Source organism: Typopeltis vanoorti, chromosome 9 (genome assembly GCF_054136105.1).
Source record: "Typopeltis vanoorti isolate ZY-2024b chromosome 9, IOZ_Tvanoo_1.0, whole genome shotgun sequence".
NCBI classification, from domain to species: Eukaryota; Metazoa; Arthropoda; class Arachnida; order Uropygi; family Thelyphonidae; genus Typopeltis; species Typopeltis vanoorti.
Window position 1 is genome coordinate 34,738,633 of NC_143557.1, and position 21,732 is coordinate 34,760,364.

The 21,732-nt window shown below is 37.8% G+C and overlaps 1 protein-coding gene across 2 annotated transcripts in view; it reads right to left on the minus strand.

The window, feature by feature from the left end:
* Positions 1-21,732, minus strand: part of LOC150102965 (sorting nexin-14-like) — a 793,179-nt gene that overhangs the window by 520,486 nt on the left and 250,961 nt on the right. For both annotated transcript variants that reach the window (XM_090397844.1, XM_090397845.1), the window contains one exon: positions 20,223-20,267. In XM_090397844.1, coding sequence (XP_090253970.1) covers positions 20,223-20,267 — 45 coding nt within the window. The remainder of the gene's footprint in view (positions 1-20,222; positions 20,268-21,732) is intronic.

A 21,732-nucleotide genomic window follows, 5' to 3' on the forward strand; every position in this document is an offset into this window, starting at 1 on the left:
CAGTATATTCATTTGCTATTGATTTCTGGAAGCAGAAGGGTACTATGCCGATTCCTCAAAATTAAGTTGGTCCATTACAGGAGGCCCGCCTATATGAAGCTGCTTGGAATGGGTTAAGCTGCTTGCTAAACAATCATTTCTTGTTTACAATTCGAAATGTTTATACATCTTGTTTGTTGTTCATGAAAGTTTGTTCGTGCAAGAGAGTTACACAGGTGTGTATTAAATTTTGAAGTTTTGTACATGTAATATGAAATTAGTAAAATTAATTCTTGATTATTTTCAGATATTTTCATAACATTATCCCATTAATCACAATGTCAGCTAATTCAGTTAGACAGAAGAAGAAGAAAAGAAGCTATTTTGTTAGAAACTATGATCCAAATTTTAGATCTGTTTAGCAGTTGGAGAAGGTTCAACATCCTTAGGGAAATATTTTGGATTGAACGAAGGTATGAGAACGATTAAGAAAAATGAAGAGGCCATTAGAAAATCTGTTCTTTATGGAACAAAATTAGGTGGCAAGTCATCATCATATACGAGAGACATTTTAAAAGTGAACTGGAAAAGGCCCTAGTGATGTGGATAGAAGATTGCTCACAAAAAGCAATACCTTTAGATGGAAATTTCATCAAACAGAAGGCATTACAATTGTACAAACAGATTCAGGAAAAGGAGCCAAAACAACAAAGAAAAATTATGATTTTCCTGCAAGCACAGGTTGGCTAACAAAATTTTTCAAAAGATATGTGATTCATAATGTAAAAATTAAAGGAGAAGCTACATGTGCAGATGAACTGGAAGCTAGGGAATTTCTTTCAAAACTGTCCAAAATTAATGGAAATGGTGGCTACACTCCTGATCAAGTTTGGAACACAGAGGAGACCGGCCTTTTTTGGAAAAAAATGCCAAGTAGAACTTATATAGTGAAATCACAAAAAAAGTGTTGTTGGCTTTAAAGCAGCTAAGGATCGTGTGACTATTATTTTGCAGCAATGCTTCAGATGATTGTATATTAAAACCATTACTCATTAATCGATCCCTAAGACTGCAGGCAATGAAAGGTGTGGATTTTAACATGTTACCAGTGTACTGGAAGGCAAACCAAAAAGGTTGGGTTACAAAAGAAATTTTTAATGAAAGGTTACATCAATGTTTTGTTCCAGAAGTTAAATGCTATTTGATGAAAAAAAATCTGGACTTTAAAGTTTTCTTGATTATAGACAATGCACCTGGCATTCCTGTTTTAGAACACCCAAATGTGGAATTTTGTTTTCTGCCACCTATACAACATCCTTAATACAACCACTAGCCCAGGATGTGATTGCTACCTTCAATACTTACTACATAAGAAGAACATTCCAATACATTTCGGATCAACTAGATAAGGATAATTTACTGAAAGTTATTGATGTGTGGAAGACATTTTCTATTTTGGATTGCATCAAAATTGCTAAGTTGGCATTATCAGAAGTGAAACCATCAACTTTAAAGGCATGCTGGAAAGCTACTTGGCCAGAATGTGTGAAAAAGAAAAACCCTATACCTTTGCATATAACTGAATATCCCAATATCATTAGATTAGCACATGCAGTTGGTGAAGAATGATTTGATGTCTGCAGATATTGAGGAATTGATGGTTGACAAGGCTGTTAGTGATGACGAAATAATAAAAGCTGTCTTTGAGAATGTCGATGAAAAAGAAAAAGTGATGATGATGATGATGATGATGATGATGAAGAGATTCCACTCACTAGATTAATTAAAGAAGGGCTTCAAATGGCTAGTAAATTGCAAAGTCATTTTCTTACACGTGATACAAATACTGAACGAGCGAAACAGTTTTAAGTGTGAAATGAAGTCATGTATGGCATGATATGAAGAATTATACAAAGATCTAGTCTAAACAGGATCTCAACAATTAATTATAGAGTTTGTGGTTGAAAAAAAAAAAAAAAAACAACCTTCAGAATTATTGGAAATGAGTGTTAATTTAGTTCCTTTTACTAAAGAAAACGCTTCACCATTGCAGTATGAACAGGATGGCCAAAGTGTTTCAAGTGATGGAAGTGATTTAATTCTAGTCTCACACAAAAGAATGGCTACTGTCAGAAAGTAACAGCAAGTAAAATTTAACTAATAACCATATGTGCAGGTGTAGTGGGACCTTTTTGATTTTTTGGTTTTATTAGTGGCACACTGTTTTCTTTAAGAAAGATACATATGTATATACTTTAAATAAGTATTAAAATAAAAAGAAAATATTCCATTAAAATTAAAAAGAGTTTTATTCAACGATTTTCATATGTTTTGTTTGAAAATAACTTATTATTCCTATCAGGTTTTCACATCTGGAGCCATCTTCTATTTTTTCATATGCATTGTATTATTTTTTACACAATTTTCATTTACATGGTTTTTTCTGGAACCAATCTACTGTGTAAATGGAGGAAGAGAGAGAGAGAGAGAGAGAGAGAGTGTGTGTGTGTGTGTTAATAATTAAAAGGAGTGACAATTTTTAAATAAAAATTACAAGGATATTCTGAGTAATATAGCAATTTAATTATGGTGAAATGTAAGTATCTAAAATACAAGTATGATGATGTGCCCAGTTTTTCAAAAAGATCAGCAGACTGTCATACCAGTGCGTGATTACTTTTGATTTTTAATTCATACCTTTTAAATACATAATTTTGATTTAAGGTCCTCTATCCTTTTCATTTATTTATGTATCAATCCTACTATTTTATCTTCTTATTTATTGGTTCTACATCTTCACATTATTTCAAAGATTTCGCTATTTCATTATTTCACAGATATCAGGGAGTTGTATATGGGAAAAGTGTATCAGGGTATAGAAAGATATTTAGTGGGATGTAGCTATAGACCAGAGGTAACGTTTAAGCAAATTCATCTGGCAAGGTGCAAAGCACGTAATCATGTATGGGGGGGGGGAATTCAACCATAACAATATAAACTGAGCAGAGGGAATTGAATTATTTGACCTTTGAGGGCTTAGGCAGCATGTGACGGAAGGAACACAAACATCAAGACTTCTGGACTTGGTCATACCATTAGAGGATCTGATTGTGAATTAGATATCATACTTGCCTGCAGTTGATGAAAGTGACAATGCAGTTCTCACTTGGAAGATGAACAGACATGTAAAAGTATCAAGGTGAAAGTTATATATGTGATTATATATATAACTTTCACCTTTATAAGGCAAGTAGCTATCATCATCATATGTTCACTGGGCATCCACAGATGCCATAGTCACTCCAATGATTGGTGATGTGCCACAACAGGCCTCGCCATGTAGTCCTGTTGTGTGCTTTTCTAAAGGCTTCAACTCTCTGAAGATCAGTCACTCCACACACACACACTCCATCATCACACCACACCATCCATCCATCTCATTGACAGTCTACCCTTCCTCTTTGTCCAGTAACTTTACCTTTTATTACTGTTATGAGAAGTCCTTCTATCCTTTCGATGTGTCCAAAATATTTTAACTTTCTTCTGTCAATATTTTTAAGGAGCTTTAAATTTCTACTGATCTTTTCTAACACCCATTCATTTGCATGCCTTTCAGTATACGATATCCTGAATAGCATTCTGTAACACCACATCTCAAAAGCAGCTATTCTTTAATTATATGACTTCTAGGTTCCAAGTCTCACATCCATAAGTTGCTGTTAGAAAAACAACTCCATCAAAAATTCTCAACTTTGTTCCCATGGAGAAAGATACATCCTTCCAGATTTTAGACAAGTTTCTGACTGTTGTTTTGGCATTCCTAATCTTCTTCTGACATCTTCTAAACAGCAATTCTTCACATTAATAATGGATCTCAAGTACTCAAACTTGCTGACTTCCTCAATTCTTTCTACATTAAGGTACACTTGTTTCTCAAGAGCTTCCCTGTTTGTATGTCCTCTGAGAACCATAATCTTTGTCTTGCTAGGATTGAGTTGAAGTCCTCTGTTATTACTGATCTTGTTGAATTTATCAAGAATTTGTCCTAGTTCTTCCTTGTCATTACAGAGGAGTACAGTATCATCAGCATACCTCAGATCATCAGCAACTATCATAGGCTTAGAAATCAGCTTGGAACACTACAGTGGATGAAAGAATTCAAAGGAAGAGGGGGGAGGATCGAATAATGGAGATACTTAAGAAAAAATTGCTGATTGCAATGACAGACTGCATACAACCTCATGGGCTCACTTTAGTGAGTACGGCATGACAAACCCGAGGTACCTGATGCTGGACCATGCCTTATTTCATGTAATATACATCTGTTATATTATCTGTAGACTGGTCCTCTACCCTTCTTTCTTCTCTTCTTACTCCTTACCCCCAATGCTATTAGAGTATTCAAAGGCTAGGGGTGAATCTTTCCTATCTTGCTATGTCATTTCGCCTACTGCAGCCACCGAAGGGGCAAGCTAGCCCCAATAGGTGCCAGTCCCAAGCCCGGATAAATGGTGAGGGTTGACGTCAGGAAGGGCATCTGGTCATAAAACTTTACTGCCAGCTCTAGATATGATTAAATGAGTCGAAAAGAAAGTGATACAAAAGCTAGGGCGTACCCCTTAAGCGATGCGCAGCCATATCACTCTACAGCTGCGAGAAGTGGACGAGGCTACCGCATCAAGGGCGGTTGCGGTTAAAGAAGCGAGCCCAGCAAGTGGAGAGAATGTTGCGAGTGGGAATGTTGAATGTTGGAAGCAAGACTGGAAGGAAAAAAGAGGTGGCAGACATGATGCGGAAGATGGACATTTTATGCATGCAGGAGACAAGGTGGAAGAGAGAAAAGGTGAAGGAACCAGGAGACAGGTATAAATTGTTCTACTCTGGAGCGAATAAAGAGGAAAGAAATGGTGTCGGAATTGTGGTGCGTGGCAAAATGAAGGGTGAAGTACTGGAAGTGGGTAGGAGGAACGACAGGATCATGCAATTGAAACTGGGTCTTGGAGAAGAGCAACTGGTCATCTTATGTGTATACGCCCCACAAGTTGGCTGTACAGCAGAAGAGAAAGATGAATTCTGGAACATGCTAGATGAAGAAATGAGAAGAAAACAAGATGGTGATTGTCGGAGGAGACTTGAACGGACACATAGGGAGACAGAATAGGGACTGTGAAAGGGTGCATGGTGGCCATGGAGTGGAAATAACGAACAGGAAGGAGAGAGGCGTTTGGACATTGTAGTAGTGTTTGATCTGGTAATTGTGAACTCCTTCTTCTGTAAGAGGGAAGAGCATTTGATAACATTTAAAAGCGGCTACAATAGTTCACAGATTGACTACATTTTGACAAGAAGAAAACATCTTAAGGCAGTAACAAATTGTAAAGTAATCCCAACAGATCAAGTGGCGCAGCAACACTGGCTGCTGTGTGCAGACTTTGAAATAAAGTTGAAGACAAGAACCTTTGGAAGCCATGGGAGGAAGAAAATTAAGTGGTTTTGCTTAAAAGAAGAGAGTGTGAGGAACTGTTTTAGAGAGAGAAGACTGGTGGAGACATAAATCAAAAGTAATTCTAAGCTGTGCAATTGAGGTGCTTGGTGAAACATCCGGAAAGATTACAGAGTTGAAGGAGGGTTAGTGGTGGAAGAATGATGTACAAGAAGCCGTGATGGCTAAGAGGAAGGCAAAGCAGAAGTGGGATGAGTCAAGAGTGGAAGAGGACAGGGAGGAATACAGAGAGAAAAAGCAAGAAGCCAAGAGAGTTGTTGCACAGGCAAAGGCCATGGCATATCAAGACCTTTATGATCAATTAGAAACAAAAAAAGGACAGAGAAAGATTTATCAATTGGCAAAATACAGAAATAAGGCTTCAAAGGACATCGTACACGTGAGGCAGATCAAAGATGCTAAAGGAAGAATATTATGGAGAAATGTGGACATAAGAAACAGATGGAGAATATACTTTGAGTGACTTTTGAATGTGGAAAATGAAAAGACTCACAGAGAAGATGAGCAGCCTTCTGAAGGGATGGTGCAGAACATCAGCAGAGTGGAAGTAAAGGAGGCCATGAAGAGGATGAAGAATGGAAAATCGGTGGGCCAAGACAGGATTCCAGTGGAGGCATGGAAGGCTCTGGGGGGGAAGAAGGAATTGACCTGCTGTTCATGAAAGTTTGCCAACAGGAAAATATACCTGAGGAATGGAGGAAACGTACTCTTGTCCACATCTACAAGGGTAAACAGGATGCACAAGACTGTAAGAATTACAGAGGAATAAAGTTGATGTCCCACACAATGAAAATCCTAGAAAGGGTTCTTGATGGAAGACTGAGGAAGGAGATGGAGATTGCAAAGGAGCAATTTGGCTTCATACCTGGTCGATCAGCCACAGATGCTATCTTTGGGGTATGACAGATGATGGAAAAGTTTCGAGAGAAGCAACGGGAGCTACATCTAGTATTTACTGATCTGGAGAAAGCATATGATAGAGTGCCAAGGTAAGAAGTCTGGAGATGTCTGAGGGAGAAGAAGGTACCGGAGAAATATGTCAGGTTGGTGCAGGAGATGTACAGAAATGTGAAGACAAGTTTTCAAACCTGCCTAGGAGTGACAGAAAGTTTTCCAGTGACAGTTGGCTTGCATCAAGGGTCTGCATGAAGTCTGTTCCTGTTTAATATTGTAATGGAGGTGGTGAAGGAGGAAGTGAGATAAGATGCGCCTCAGGCTATGTTGTATGCAGATGACATCATGCTGTGTGCAGAATGAAGAGAAGAAGTGGCAGCCAAACTGGAAAGTTGTAGGAAAGTACTGGAAGAGAGAGGTATGAGACCGAGCAGAAGTAAGACCGAGTATATGTGTTGCAAAGTGGATGGCAGCCAGGAGGCAGATCTGGAGCTGGAAGGAAATGTCATCAGGAAGTTCAGTGACTTTAGATACTTAGATTCAACAATGAAAGAGGATGGTGAGGCTGAGAATGAAGTGGGATGCAGGATACAAGCAGGATGGAGGAACTGGAGAGAGATGGCTGGAGTGCTATGTGATAAGAGGGTGCCGATCAATCTAAAAGGCAAAATTCACAGGACAGTAGTGAGACCAACTATGATGAATGCTTTGGAAACTGTGACCCTGAGGAAAAATAACATCAGCAGGATGGAGGTAGCGGAGATGAGAATGCTTAGGTGGATGTGCGGTGTGACCAGAAAGGATCATCTGAGACATGACTATGTAAGGGGAACAGTGATAGTTACGAACTTAGGAGCAAAAATACAGGAGGCAAGGTTGAGATGGTTTTGTCATGTGATGAGGAGGGAGGAAGAGTATGTGGGAAGAAAGGTCATGCAGATGAATGTGCAGGGGAATAGGAAGCATGGACAGCCAAAGAAGAGATGGAGGGAGATGGTGGAGGAGGACGATGAAGAACTTGGATGTAGCTACAGCCCAAGACAGGAAGTTGTGGAGGAGACTCACCACAAATAGCAACCCTACTTAAGTGGGAAAAGCTGCAGAAGAAGAATGACAGACTGCATACCTCGAATGAAAAAGAGAGTGATTTGGAGTTAAATAGATGACTGCAGAAATTAAACAGGAATTGCAGATGAGGAGATCATGGAAGATATATAAAGAGAGAGATGGAGAACAGCTGCGTGAAGAACATAAGGCTCAGGCTAGGAAGGTAACCAGTACAGTAAGGAAAGAAAAATCACAATATGAGGGGAAACTCCAAGGAGAATCCCAAGGAGATTTTTTGCCATGTGGCAATAGATGGAAAAATGATTTCAGATGAACTGGATGGAGATGGGACTCAGCTGACCAAGGCAGATGACATAGTTCTGCTATTTAATGATCACTTTATTAGGGTGTTCCATCCTGGTAAAGCATGCTTTATTCCAAGAGGGATAAGGAGGAGTGAAGCTTTAGAAGTGAATGAAGAGGATGTATTCTGAGCACAGAATAGCTAAATGTCACTAATGTAGAAGGACTAGATGGAATTTCACCATGTTTTAAGCAAATGTGCTGCAGAACCGTTCATGCCATTGCCTGGGCTGTATAATGAAAGACTGGCAATGGGACAAGTTCCTGGGGAGTGAAAGGAGGGTAAGATAGTGCCACTACATATGGTGGTAGAATGGAGGTATCAAATTGGTAAGAATATGAATACAGAATTGGGCAGAGAGGTAGGCAATATTTTGCAGATCAGCACAAATTTGTTAAAAGTCACTCTTCTTGTAGATAAACTTATACATTGGTGATAAGTCTTCTTCTCTCTTCCATTATCTAGGTGGATGATGGAAGAATATTTATACTTCTGTCTATCCCTGGAGAGTCCGAACAATTCTGTCCAGTTGGTGTCACTTGTTGCGATTTGGTTTTCAGGTCCTCTTTTATTTTGTCTATCCATTTAATTCTGGGCTGCCCTTTGGATCTTTTACCTTCCATCGTTGTATTCAGGGCTTCAGCTGGTAGTCTTTCTGTTCCCATTCTGGTCACATTGCCAAACCATCGCAGTCTTCTTTCTTGGATTTTGTCTATTATTGTTATTTCTTGTTTCAGTCGTTTCTTTATGTCTTCATTTCTTAGTCTATCAAGCAGAGATACTCCAAGTAATCTTCTTAGCTAACCGATTTCAGTAGTTAATAATTTTTTCTCTTCAGCCTTTTTGAGATTCCAGCATTAACAGAATACAGAATATTGGGAGGACAATTGTTTCATAGATTCTTACTTTTGTTACTTGTTTGATGGCTCTTGACTTCCATATTTTATTAAGTTATTCAAAAGTTTGGGATGCTTGGCTGATTTGTCTGTTTATATCTTTCTAATTTCACCAGTGACTTACTCGATAACTCCCCCAAGGTAGGCAAAATTTTCTAGATTCTCACTATTAATTTTCAGATTGGTGCTTCTTTTCCTATTTGCATAATCTTTGTTTTGTCTATATTTATAATTAATCCAAATTTTATACATTCATTTATTTTATCAGAAATTCACTGTAGATTTTCTTCTGTGCTTGCAAGTAATGCAATGTCGTCTGCAAATTTTAAATTTGTTTCATTTTTCCCATATATTTTGATTCCGGAGTCTTCGTTTTTTAAGGCCTTACTGGTTACTTCTTCCAGTGTAAGACTGGGTCTGGTGACAGATTGCATCCCTGTCTTACTCCGCTCTTTGTGTGGAACCAGTTGGTTAAGGTGTCCTCCATTCGTACTGCACTTTCAGATTTCTCATACAGATTCTTTATTATTCTTATAGTTTTGTTGGAAATTTCAAATTCTTCCATAGTTTTCCATAGTTCTCTTCTATGGATTGAATCAAATGCCTGACAAAAGTCTATGAAATTTATATAGCAACTTTGGCTGTACTCTAGTGTCTTTTCTATTGGGTTGGCAAATAAGTTTGTTCGGTTTAAGCATTAGTACAAGTTTACACCGCTTCACCTGTCGCTATTCTTGAGCTACCATGCAATGCTATTGTGCAGTTGAAAGGCGACATTTCACATAACCTTTCAGTGAATTTTCATTCGGCATACTTCAGTTGCGTGTGTGTAACATATTTTAAGAAATGGAAGGAAATAATGTACATTACCGGCACATTTTGCTTTTTTATTTCAAAAAAGACAAACGAACTGTGGAGGCTCATAAGAAAAAAATATGCAGCGTATATGAGGATGATGCCTTAACAGAACGCGTATGCCAAAATTAGTGGTTTGCCAAATTCCGTTCTGGAGATTTCGACATCAGTGATGTGCCTTTCGCCGGTCGCCTGACCGAGGTTGATTCAAGTGTTGTAAATGATATCGTCGACAAAAATCCGTCACAAACAGTGCAGGAGATTGCTGCAGTACTGAACATATCCCATACAAGTGTTGAAAACCATTTGCACAAGCTGAGATATGTTTCAAAACTCAATGTTTGGGTGGCGTATGAATTGACTGAGGCCAATATGACTGCTCGCATATCCATCTGTGATTCGCTGTGACGTTGCCAAGAAAACTACCCATTTTTGAAGCGGATGATTATGGGAGATGAAAAATGGATCGTGTAAGATAACATGGTACGTAAAAGATCATGGGGGCACAAGAGCGAACCGCCGCAAACAACCTCGAAAGCGGGATTGCACCCAAAGAAGATCATGCTCTCTGTGTGGTTGGAATATAAAGGTGTTGTCCACTATGAGGGGGTTACTGTCAGGCAGAACAATTGATTCAACTGTCTACTGCTCACAATTAACGTGACTGGCCCATGCAATTAGCACAAAACGCCCTGAATTGGCAAATTGGAAAGGAGTTGTCTTTCACCACGACAATGCCAGACCCCACACATCGTTAACAACCTGGAGTAAATTGTTACGTCTTGGCTGGGATTGTTTTGCCGCATTCTCCGTACCTGGCACCTTCCGATTACCACTTATTCTGATCATTGCAGAATTCCCTGAACGGGAAAACCTTTGCTAATGAGGAGGCTGTCAAAAGACACCTGGATCAGTTTTTCGCCAGTAAACCTCAGTTTTATGAACGCAGCATAATGAAATTGGTGGACAAATGGCAAGAGGTTACTGATAAAGAGGGTCAATATATAACTGACTAGTATGTATTATATATATATATATATATATTAAATAAAACGTGTTTCATTCCACTCTGAAAAACTGAATGAACTTATTTGCCAACCCAGTATTAGCTGTCTTAAGGTGAATAGTTAATAAATTGTGCTTTGTCTTGGTCTGGTCTGAAACCTGCTTGTTCTTCTCCTAGTGCTAGTTCTATATATGGTTTAATTTGTTTTTGGAGTACTTTTGTAAAAACTTTACTTGGAATACTAAGAAGGCTAATGCCTCTGTAATTATTGCATCTCGTTTTATCTCCTTTTTTGTATATAGGAGTTACAACTGATTTGGTCCAATCAATTGGCACTGCTTCATTTTTGTAGATCCTGTCAAATAATGTTTTTAATGGTTCCAAAAGTTGTTCCTTTCCTGCTTTTAAGAATTATGCGTGTATTTGATCAATACCAGGTGCTTTCCTAGTTTTATTTTTTTCTATGCTGTATGCTATTATTTCTTTGGTAAAGATATTTGTTTCCTCTTCCATTTCAGTGGCTGGAATAGTAACATCCTGGGAGCTATTTTTATTATATAAGTCGCTAAAGTATTCTTCCCATCTGGCCATTCTTTTTGTTTTATTTTAACTACCTTACCGGCCATTAAAGATCAAATACGCATTCTCAAATGCTTCGTATCCATCATCAATTTCAATGTAATATCAACGGTATTACAATTTTAATATGCACTTCGCATCCATAGTAATGTGGACGTATATATACGTCCTGGCCGGTAGCGTGGTTAAATTAGTTGTCCCTCTTTGTTTTTGATCATTATCATTTTTGTTGTCCGTGTCTTACTAATTTGGTCTATTTCTTTATATAATCATTATTATTATTATTACGTGATACCTCCAGGGAGTCCAAAGACTAGTGAGAGTGTCCCAACAGCATCGAACAATTGATCCCTTCCAACTACTAACCACGCTCAAAACTTGCTTAACTTTTTGCGAGCCATTAGTAGCAGAGGCTCTACCAATCGACCAACTTTTGCTGGCAAATCCATGAAGGCTATTTTCTTTTGATAGCTTCTCTGCCATTTTGCATTTTTCTTCTAACCAATTATTCTCGTCTCTTTTAACTAGTTTTCTAATTTCTCTGGTTAATCTATTATATTCATTTCTGTTATAGTTCTGTTTTAGTTTCATGGTTTTGCTTTGATCACTTAACCTTTTTACTTCATTCGAGTCGAGATCCAATCCTTTTAACTTTCTCTGTTTGTGTAATATATTGTATTTTCTGCCAATTTTAATATTATTTCCTTTAATTTGCACCAATGTTCTTTGATGTTTATATTCTGTTTTGGTAATTCCTTCAGGTTTTTATCTGGTTCTAGTTGATATTTTCCTAGAATATTGTTGTCTTGTAGTTTTTTACATTCAGTCTCCTTTTCACTCTAAAACTGCTTTCAGATTTTAACTTTATTCTTAGGCTTGCTCATACTAGCTTATGGTCTGATCTACATTCTGCAGAAAAGGATCTGCAATTTAGGATACTTGATTTCCATCTTTGGTTTACAATAATATAGTCTATCACATTGTTGGTTTGTCTGTCTGGTGATATCCATGTCCATTTTCTTTGGGGTTTTGGTTGTTTATAGAGAGTGTTGGTTACTGTTAGTCTATTATTTGAGCAGAAGTTTAGCAGCCTTTCGCCACATTCATTGCTTTCTCCATACCTGAACTTTCTGATTACGCTTGGCCAGGTATCCTAGTCTTTGCCTACTTTTGCGTTTAAGTCCCCCATTACAATTAGGAGATCTTGACTTGATGTCTGCTGTACTGCTTTTTGCAAATCTATATAGAACTCCTCAATGTCTTCTTCTGATGATGTCGAAGTTGGTGAGTATACTTGAATAATAGTCATTGATCCAATTGATGTTTTAAATCTTGCTTTAATTATCCTAGGTGAGATAGGATTGTAAGATAATAGAGAGTTTTGAGCCTTTGGTTTTAATATAAGTGCTACTCCCTCTTGGTGTTTGTTGTCCTCCCTAACTGAAGTTAAGATTTTGTACTGTCCATGGTGGAATTCTCCTTTTCCAGTCCATCTGGTTTCGCAGAGTCCAATCACTTCCCATCGGTAGTTGTCTAATTCATGCAGTAGTATTTCCAATGCTCCTTCCTGGTAAGCGTTCTTACATTCCATGTTCCTATGCTTGTTATGTTTTTCCTGTCTACTAGGTGACATTTTGTTCCAATAGTATATTTTTTGACTTCACTATTTTGGTTCCGTAATAGTGGGCGCGACCTCTGATTTACCAGACGGTGGTTGAGCCAGCATGTATCTTTAGGTTGGTTAGAGTTCATTCGGTTTCAATGGTTAAGTTTCGTCAAGTGTCAACCACCACTCCTTGACCTGAATTCAGCTGCTCCTAACATGTAGTGCAGACGCTGTTTGCAGCTGATTCACCGAATACAGTTGCTGCTTGAGATCGCCATATCTGGCTACCCTCACTTAGTTTAGCCTGTGGGTCAACACAGTTTACCGGGGTGTGGCTGCTAACAGTTTACAGTAACTTCTTGGGGCCATAAGTAAGAGTTGGGTGTCCAGTGAGAACCAATCCATCTGAACCACAATTACGTGCAACCGTCCAAGTGGACAGGTACTATCTCTCCTCGACACCCCATACACCCATGGTGATACATAACTGTCAATTTTTAGGGAAAGACAACATATACTGTTATATTAATTAAAAAAAACTTTAATTAATACTTTCTATATTTCAGTAATGTTACATTACCATCTTCAGGGAACATAAAATTAATGATATGTGCATGCAGACACTAACACTGAACAAATATGGCTTAAGACAACAACTGCAGTCAGTCCTAAAGTCCTAAAAAGTGCCATCTAGTGGGTTAAATTGAGTAGTGGTCTTGGCTGTTGGGCTGATGTTCTAAGAATGCCAGCTTCCCATATTTGGGGCAGTCTCATGCATCCAAATTTGTTAAGGTTATTGGGGAGTTTTTTTTAGAGCTGAGGCTGATCCCAGGAATAATCTCTCATATTTATACTTGCTGCAGTGTAGTAAGGTAGCTTTATTTTGTGGTGGGTGTCCAAAGCATGGTCAGCAAGTTCCGAGTGGTGTAGTGGTGGAAACATAAGGATTATATTCAGATATCCTGATATTAGCTGCCCTGCCTGTTTGGCCACAGTAACACAGTTTCCAACTACAAGGGATCTGGTATACTAGAGGTAGGTCTACGGGAAGTGGCTGGTCCTTGGGGGAGCAGATAAGAGATGCCAGTTTTTTATATGGTTTATAACAAGTTGTCAAGTCATATTTTTATAGGAGTTTTGTTAGCTTTTTTTTAGAAGTACCTCGAATATAAGGAATGGTGATGGATTTAGAATAGTCCCTGTTATGGGAGGGTGGGTGTTGAGGTTAATTGGTTTTAATATTTTGGGGATTTTATGGGGTTGTAGCCATTGGCTACAAAAATGTTAAGAATATGGTTAAGTTCAGTGGTAAGGGCATTGTTATCTGAGCTGATTAATTTTGCCCTGTTATATAGGGTTTTTATAATTCCATATTGTTGGGGGGGGGGAATTGCTGGTGAATGTATCTATTGTGTGTGTAGGTTTTCTGTAAACAGAGATAGCCAGGGATCCATCAGACTGGCGTATAATCAGTGTGTCTAGGAAAGGGAGATTGTTAGTTTTCTTTTTCCAAGGTAAACTGGATCCTGAAGTGTTGATTGTGTAAGTGTGGAAAGAAGTTGTGGAGTGTGTCCAAGCCATGCAGTGAAATAGCGAACACATCATCTACATAGCATAGCCAAACAGTGGGTTTAAGTGGAGCTGAGTTTAAGGCTTTTTCTTCAAAGGTCTCCATAAAGAAGTTAGCGAACCCAAAGCTGTCCTCTCTATTTGTTTATAGAATTTTCCCTGCCAAACGAAATAGGCTGAGTTCATGGTAAACTGAAATAGGACTGAGATATCAGGAGGAAATTTGGCTTGGATAAGGTCCAAAGTATCTTTGAGTTGGACATTGGTGAATAAGGAGGAGACATCAAAACTGACCATTTTGTCAGTGTGTGTTGAAGTGAGAGGTTTTCTACACTGGCTTTAAAGTGGGCCGAATTTTTTATGTGTGAAGGTGTGTTGCCAGTATATTGTGTGAGCACTCTGGCTAAATGTTTGGCTAATTTGTATGTGAGGGAATCAATACCATACACAATGGGACATAATGGCACATTCTGTTTATGGATTTTTGGAAGTCCATATATTCTGGGGAGGGGGGGGGGGTCTAGAGTTAAAAGGTTTTAGTTTGTTAGTCATTTCCTCAGGCCAAGAAGTAACCTTCGTAAGGAGCCTATGGAGTGTTCTGATTTGGGAGCTGGTGGGATCATATTCTATACAGAGGTAATTAGACCAATCTAATAGTAAAGAGGAAAGCTTACTTGTGTAGTCAGTTTTGTTTAGAATTATAATGGCATTTCCCTTATCTGCTTCAGTAATTATTATTTTACTGTTATTTATTATTTCCTGTAGAGCTTTGAATTCTTCTTTAGATAGGTTGCTTTTTGGAGGTTTGGCTTGGGTAAGAACACCGGCTACATCTAGTCTGATATTGTTGGTAATATGGTTGGGAAGGTTGTGGATACCATGTTCTACCTGAATCATTATTTCTTCAGAAGGGATTTTTTTCAGTGCTATGGCAAAATTGTGGCCTAGTGCGCTGATTGCTTCAGGCCTAAAGATAAGGGATGACAGGTTTATTACTGTGTTGAGAGGTAGTTAAGGTTTGCAAGATGAATTCTTTTTTAAACTTTCCAATTTTTTGATGTGCCGACATCGTAATTTTTGGTATTCCCTTTTCTGCTGAACAATTAGAGACATCGGAGAGGATCGCCCAAAGGTCATCATTCAGCATGGCACCAAGCTCTTCTTCTTCTAGTGCATGAATAGCTATGGGTTCTCCACATCTGGCCAACTTCTTTATAGAGACTTTGAAGAAAAAGCCTTAAACTCGGCTCCACTTAAATCCACTGTTTGGCTACGCTATGTAGATGATGTGTTCGCTATTTCGCTGCATGGCTTGGACACACTCTACAACTTCTTTCCACACTTACACAATCAACACTCCAGGATCCAGTTTACCTTGGAAAAAGAAAACAATAACAATCTCCCTTTCCTAGACACTCTGATTACACGCCAGCCTGATGGATCCCTAGCTTTCTCTGTTTACAGAAAATCTACAAATACAGGTAGATACATTCACCAGCAATCACACCCTTCCCAACAATACGAGATTATAAAAACCCTATATAACAGGGTAAAATTAATCAGTTCAGATAACAATGCCCTTACCACTGAACTTAACCATATTCTTAACACCTTTTGTAGCCAATGGCTACAACTCCCATATAATCCGAAAAATACTAAACCAATTAACCTGTTGAGGTTAATTGGTTTTAATATTATTTGACAACTTGTTATAAACCATATAAAAATTGGCATCTCTTATCCGCCCCCCCCAAGGACCAGCCACTTCCACTAGACTTACCTGGAGTATACCAGGTCCCTTGTAGTTGATAAACTGACTTACTACGGCCAAACATATAGGATAGCTAATATCAGGATATCTGAACATAAGGATTATACCTGTTTCCACCAATACAGCCACTCATGACTTGCTGACCATGATTTGGACACCCATCACAAAATAGATTGGAAGAAAGCTACCTTACTACACTGCAGCAAGTATAAATATGACAGATTATTCCTGGAATCAGCCTCAGCTCTAAAAAACTCCCCAAACCTCAACAAATTTGGATGCATGAGACTGTCCCAAATATGGGAAGCTTGCATTCTTAGAACATCAGCCCAACAGCCAAGACTACTACCTAATTTAGCCTACTAGGTGGCACCTTTTAGGACTCTAGGACCGACTTCAGTTCGGTCCTAGAGTCCTAAAAGTTTGGTGTTGTCTTCAGCCAAAAATTGTTCGGTGTTAGTGCCTGCATGCATGTATCATTAATTTTATGTTCCCTGAAGATGGTAATGTAACATAACTGAAATATAGGAAGTATTAATTAAAGTTTTTTTATTAATATAACAGTATGTTGTCTTTCCCTAAAAATTGTCAGTTAAGAGGCATTCTTGTTTTAGTAAATTGGTTGCCTTTTACAACAGAAGTGGATGAGAGCAAGACATATATTGTCTTTTTTGTTGTTGTTGTTTTGTTTTTTGCAAAAGCATTTGACCAAATGCCACATAACAAGTTAGTAATTTAAGTCTGGGGGAGAGGCAGTATTGAGGAGTAGAAGGTTACAAGTGGACTTTCACAGGGTTCAGTTCTGGGATCATTACTTATTTTGCTTTACTAGGGGGAGATATATATTTTATTTGTAGGCAGCATGAAGTTTGGGGGAGCATGATTGAGACATTGTTAGTAAGAGGAATTTACTAAGAATTAGTAAATTAACAGGAATTTGATAAGAATTTCACAGGCCACCTTAAATTTACATTCATACAATGTTTTGGTGTGATGTGAGATTCTTATCAATCACCCTAATCTTAACAATGATGGTCTAAGAATTCTAAGAATATGGATGGCAATATTATACCCACCTATCCTTTCTCCCTAAGAGTTAATTATAAATATCACCATAGGTAATCCAGGATTCTAAATCTGATATAACAATTGTCATGTTAAATTAGGACATTATTTTTACTAACAAAACTATCTATATGAAAGAATGTTTCTCTTATGTGGTCTTAAATAGAATATATCTCTGATGTAGTTAATTTATTTTATTTCATTTATTTACAGTAATTTTATTTTATTTTCACTATAGGTCAGGCCAGTAGAATAACCATTAATCAAATCATTGTCTCTTCAGCATACTGTGTGAAATGTGATTTAGCTGGTCTCTCTCTCTCTCTCTCTCTCTCTCTATATATATATATATGTGTGTGTGTGTGTACTCCAGGTGATGACCTTAATATGAAGGTCAAAACGTTAGGAAATTAAAATAATTATTAACAACACGGTTGTAGAGTCCATAATTTGTGTAAAATGAAATTTAATTATATCAATTCTTACAAAAAGTTGTAGTACTCCCATATTTGAATATATCGCTGGTTGAATATCATCTACTCTATCTTTCTGTATGTTAGGCTTCTATTGGCTTTTTTCCTACAAGTATTGATATCTACTCAACTGATGCAACTATCCATTCCCCCTTAAATATTTTCAAGCATGTTTTGTCAGAGCTCTCATTTAACAATATACAATCGGTCCTTGACTTATGATAGGCTTCCATTCAACAAATCCTGTTTTAAGTGATTTCCAACTATAAGAATTATAAGAATATGTAACCAATTAACCAGCCTGAATGATAAAATATACAGGTTGTTTGTTGCTATATTTTTAACTAATTACTCCATGTTTAGAGTGAAATCATGCAATTTATAAATTACAACATAAATTACTATATATATACAGTAGTACTATACTGTAATAAATAATGAAACTTGAGTATACATTACTTATCTGCAAAACAATCACATGGAGCAATAGTAATTGTTAAAAACTACTGCTTTATTAACTGAATGATTCATCGGAGAAATCAAGAGAGGCTAGATGATCAACAAAATTTTTCAAATTCAGGAACTGCAACAAAGTATTCTGAGAATGATTCACCAGATGCATAACTTGTGGAAAGTCTAGAATCATCATCAGGGGTGACAGCACAGTAGGTCTCTTTACAAGTTTGTACATTACATCTAACTCAGCCTACACATTTTGCTTTTTCTTCTGCATAAATTTCTCTATGGCAAGCAACTGCAGCTTGCATCATTTTGACCACTTTGCTAAATCTGCTGGTTGGGTCCACTTCAAGCAACTGAATTGCCTTATTAACAGATATGCCTCTGCAAAGAGTGTATGATAGTAAGGGACAGAGAGATGAGAGTGGGAGAGAAATGACAGAGAGAGATTTTAAACCGTCAGAGTCAGGGATGCCAGTGAGAGAAGGATGAATGAATCAGTTCAGATTGTCATGTATAGAGATTCAATGATTCAGGGTGTGCAGAGTAGAGTGCCAGAGAAGTGCTTGCCTGGTGGAATGAAAGTGTATGTGGCAATGGCAGTGAGGAGGAGTGAAGGTGTAAAAGAGATGACAGTAATAGTTGGGGCGAATGACCTGAGAGGAAGAATGAAAGCATAGCACAAGATTTGCGGTTGATGTTAGACATAGTGTAGCAGAAATGTGTCCAAGAAAATAGTGAGCGTGTTGCCCCAGTATGAGAATGAGGAGTGATGGAAAAGAAAAGAGCAGTGATAAAAAAAATGAGATGATAGCGAGAATGTGCAGGAAAAAGTCTGGAATATGTGGATGAGTGGAGTACATTTGAGGAGAGAAGAGAGCTATATGCAAGGGATGGACAGCATTTGAATGCAGAAGGGCACAGGCATTTGGAGAGAGAGAGATTATTGTTTTCTGGGAAAGTGAGTATGTCAGGACAGGAAATTATAACTGCACAGGTGGAATATCGCAGAGATGGGCTCATGTGAGGATAATGGCTAGAAATATTGTGCATCCCCTAGAAAGCCATTTCTAGGGGATGCACAATAGTAATATTGTGAATTCCTAGAAATGGCTAGCGGATGAACAATATTACAGAGCCATGTGCAGTATGAGGGGTCTAATAATGGCAATAATAATACTTGCAATACACTGGTTTTTCTGTATACAAATTTTAGAAGCATCAATAATAAAGGGAATGAGTTTGTGGCATTCACTGACTCAGTCTCTACAAAGGTTGTTGGTATCAATGAAAGTTGGTTAACTGAGGAGGATGTTCTAACAGGGATAGAAATTGAAAGGTATAGCATATTTCAGCAGGATATGGAAGGTAAATGTGATTGTGGAGTATTATTCATGATAAGAGATGAACTGTGCACTCTCAGGGTAGAGAATCTCAGTGGAAATGACACTAATGGCTTTGAGAGTACATATGGTGTGAAGTTCATAAGACAAGATATTTAGTGTAAGGTTGCTACAGACCAGGGAATGTGGATGGTGATCGAGCGGGGAAGATGTTTGGGCAAATTGGTTTGGCAAGAGGAAAGTGAGAGATCATTATGGAGGACTAAATCTATAGTAATATAAACTGGGCAAAGAAGACAGCATGCAGTAATAAGGGAACTGAATTTTTGGATTTCTTGAGGGACAACTGTCTTAGGCAGCGTGTGGTGGGGGTAACACAAGGATCAAGAGTTTGGGATTTGGTCATAGCATCAAAGGATCTGATTGTGACTGAGATGACATACTTGCTCCCCCCCGTTGGTGACAGTTACTGTGTAGTTCTGACTTGGAGGATGAATAGGCATATGGAGTCATCAAAACAGAAGGAAGTTATGTGGAATTATAAGGGGTAACTATCATAGACTTAGAAATCATCTTGCAGAAGTACAATGGATGAAACAGAAAAATTAAAGTATGAGAGATAGGCACTGCAATCCAAGGAGTCTTTTCGCTATGTGGCACATAGGAGGAAAATCTTTTACAAGTTTTCTGTAACCTACAGATTATTTATTACATTACATTACAAACTATAATAATGAGAATAGCATATATATCTCAAAATCAGAATTGCTAATACCTCAAACAATATACATTAAAACTGAAATATTTACTTACAGGTGTCTTATCAAAAAATATAATCAGCAAACTGTTAATTATGTCCTGCAAGAAAAGAAATCCATTATGTAGAAATACTTTATAATATTAATTTTCATATTAAATTTAAATAAAGCCAAAAATTTTATATCACTCAGAATTATTTATTAGGAAGAATAAAAATGTTCATAATTAGACTTTTTCCAACTCCACATAATGTGTAACTTTTTGGCTAAAGAGCATTTTCAACTGTTAAAAATCAGGCAAATTTCACTAGTGCTCAGATCAGGAAGCAAATACCTATGACACAAAGTTCCAAAGTGGGCCATCACAGAACAAATGTGTAGAAATTGAACAAAAAACTGTTTGTGACATCCCAAATCTGAATAGAAATCTGTTGTTATCAATATGCAACTCAGCTCATTGCAGGGTTCAAAATTTATTGAATAAAGCAAACATAATAATCAAGAAATAAATAGCTATAACAGAACATGTGCACTAGACATAATAAAATAACATTCCCTCTTTACACATGTAACAAAAACTCCTTTCTATGGTCCTCCTAAAATATAAAAGAATGGCAAATTACTACACCCAAGAGTGGACAATACTGGCTCTCCCACTACCTTGCAAAACATCCCTCTCTCTCTCTCATCATCTCTGGAATCTCACTAGTAACACCCATTCTTGTATCTAAAACGGTCTTGACTTGAAAGAGAAAATATAAGATCTACATCTGTCTAATAATGAGATTATGGTTTCTTTTGATATAGTCTCCCTATTCACCAACATACCACTCTTCAGTTTTTAGAATCTGATTTCCCAGAAGATATTGTCAACCTACTAAAATTTGCCATCAATGCAGGCTATTTTACATGACATAAGTTATTATTAGGGGTGCTTAAGGGTCAAAGCTGTATAACTGAGAGGAGACCTCCACATAGCCTTTAAAGGAATGCGGAGAACCGATCAGGGCTTCTGACCTAATGTCCAATCCTCACCTTCTCGTGGTGCACCCTGTTGGGTATCTGTTTGGATACTGAATGAACGAGGATGGGCTGGCAATTTGGGATTTAGCCGACCAAATTGTATTCTTATTGGTTAAACCAAAATAAAAAATGATGGTACAACATGACAAAATTTCATGCCGGCTGGGGCGTCGCCCGGTTAAACAAGGCCCCATTGTTTTCGTCAGGGAACCAGGGCGAACAGCGAAAAGTTAGCTACTGGAACAAATCTGAAAACAAACCCCAACTCACCAGAGTTAAAGATTGGTACTATCAACATAAGAAGCCTGAATTGCAAAGAAATGGAGCTAGCTGAGGAATTAGATAAGTACCAGATCGACATAATAGGGGTGACTGAAACAAAAAAGACAAAAACTGGTGAGATCTTTCTGAAATTTCTGAAATTATATGAAATTTTTCATATAATGAAAAATTTCAGCAGACTATCTTATAACATCCATTCAGAAGTTTACAGACGCCTATCATATCATCCCTCCTATTAACTAGACTCTGTAATCCACATA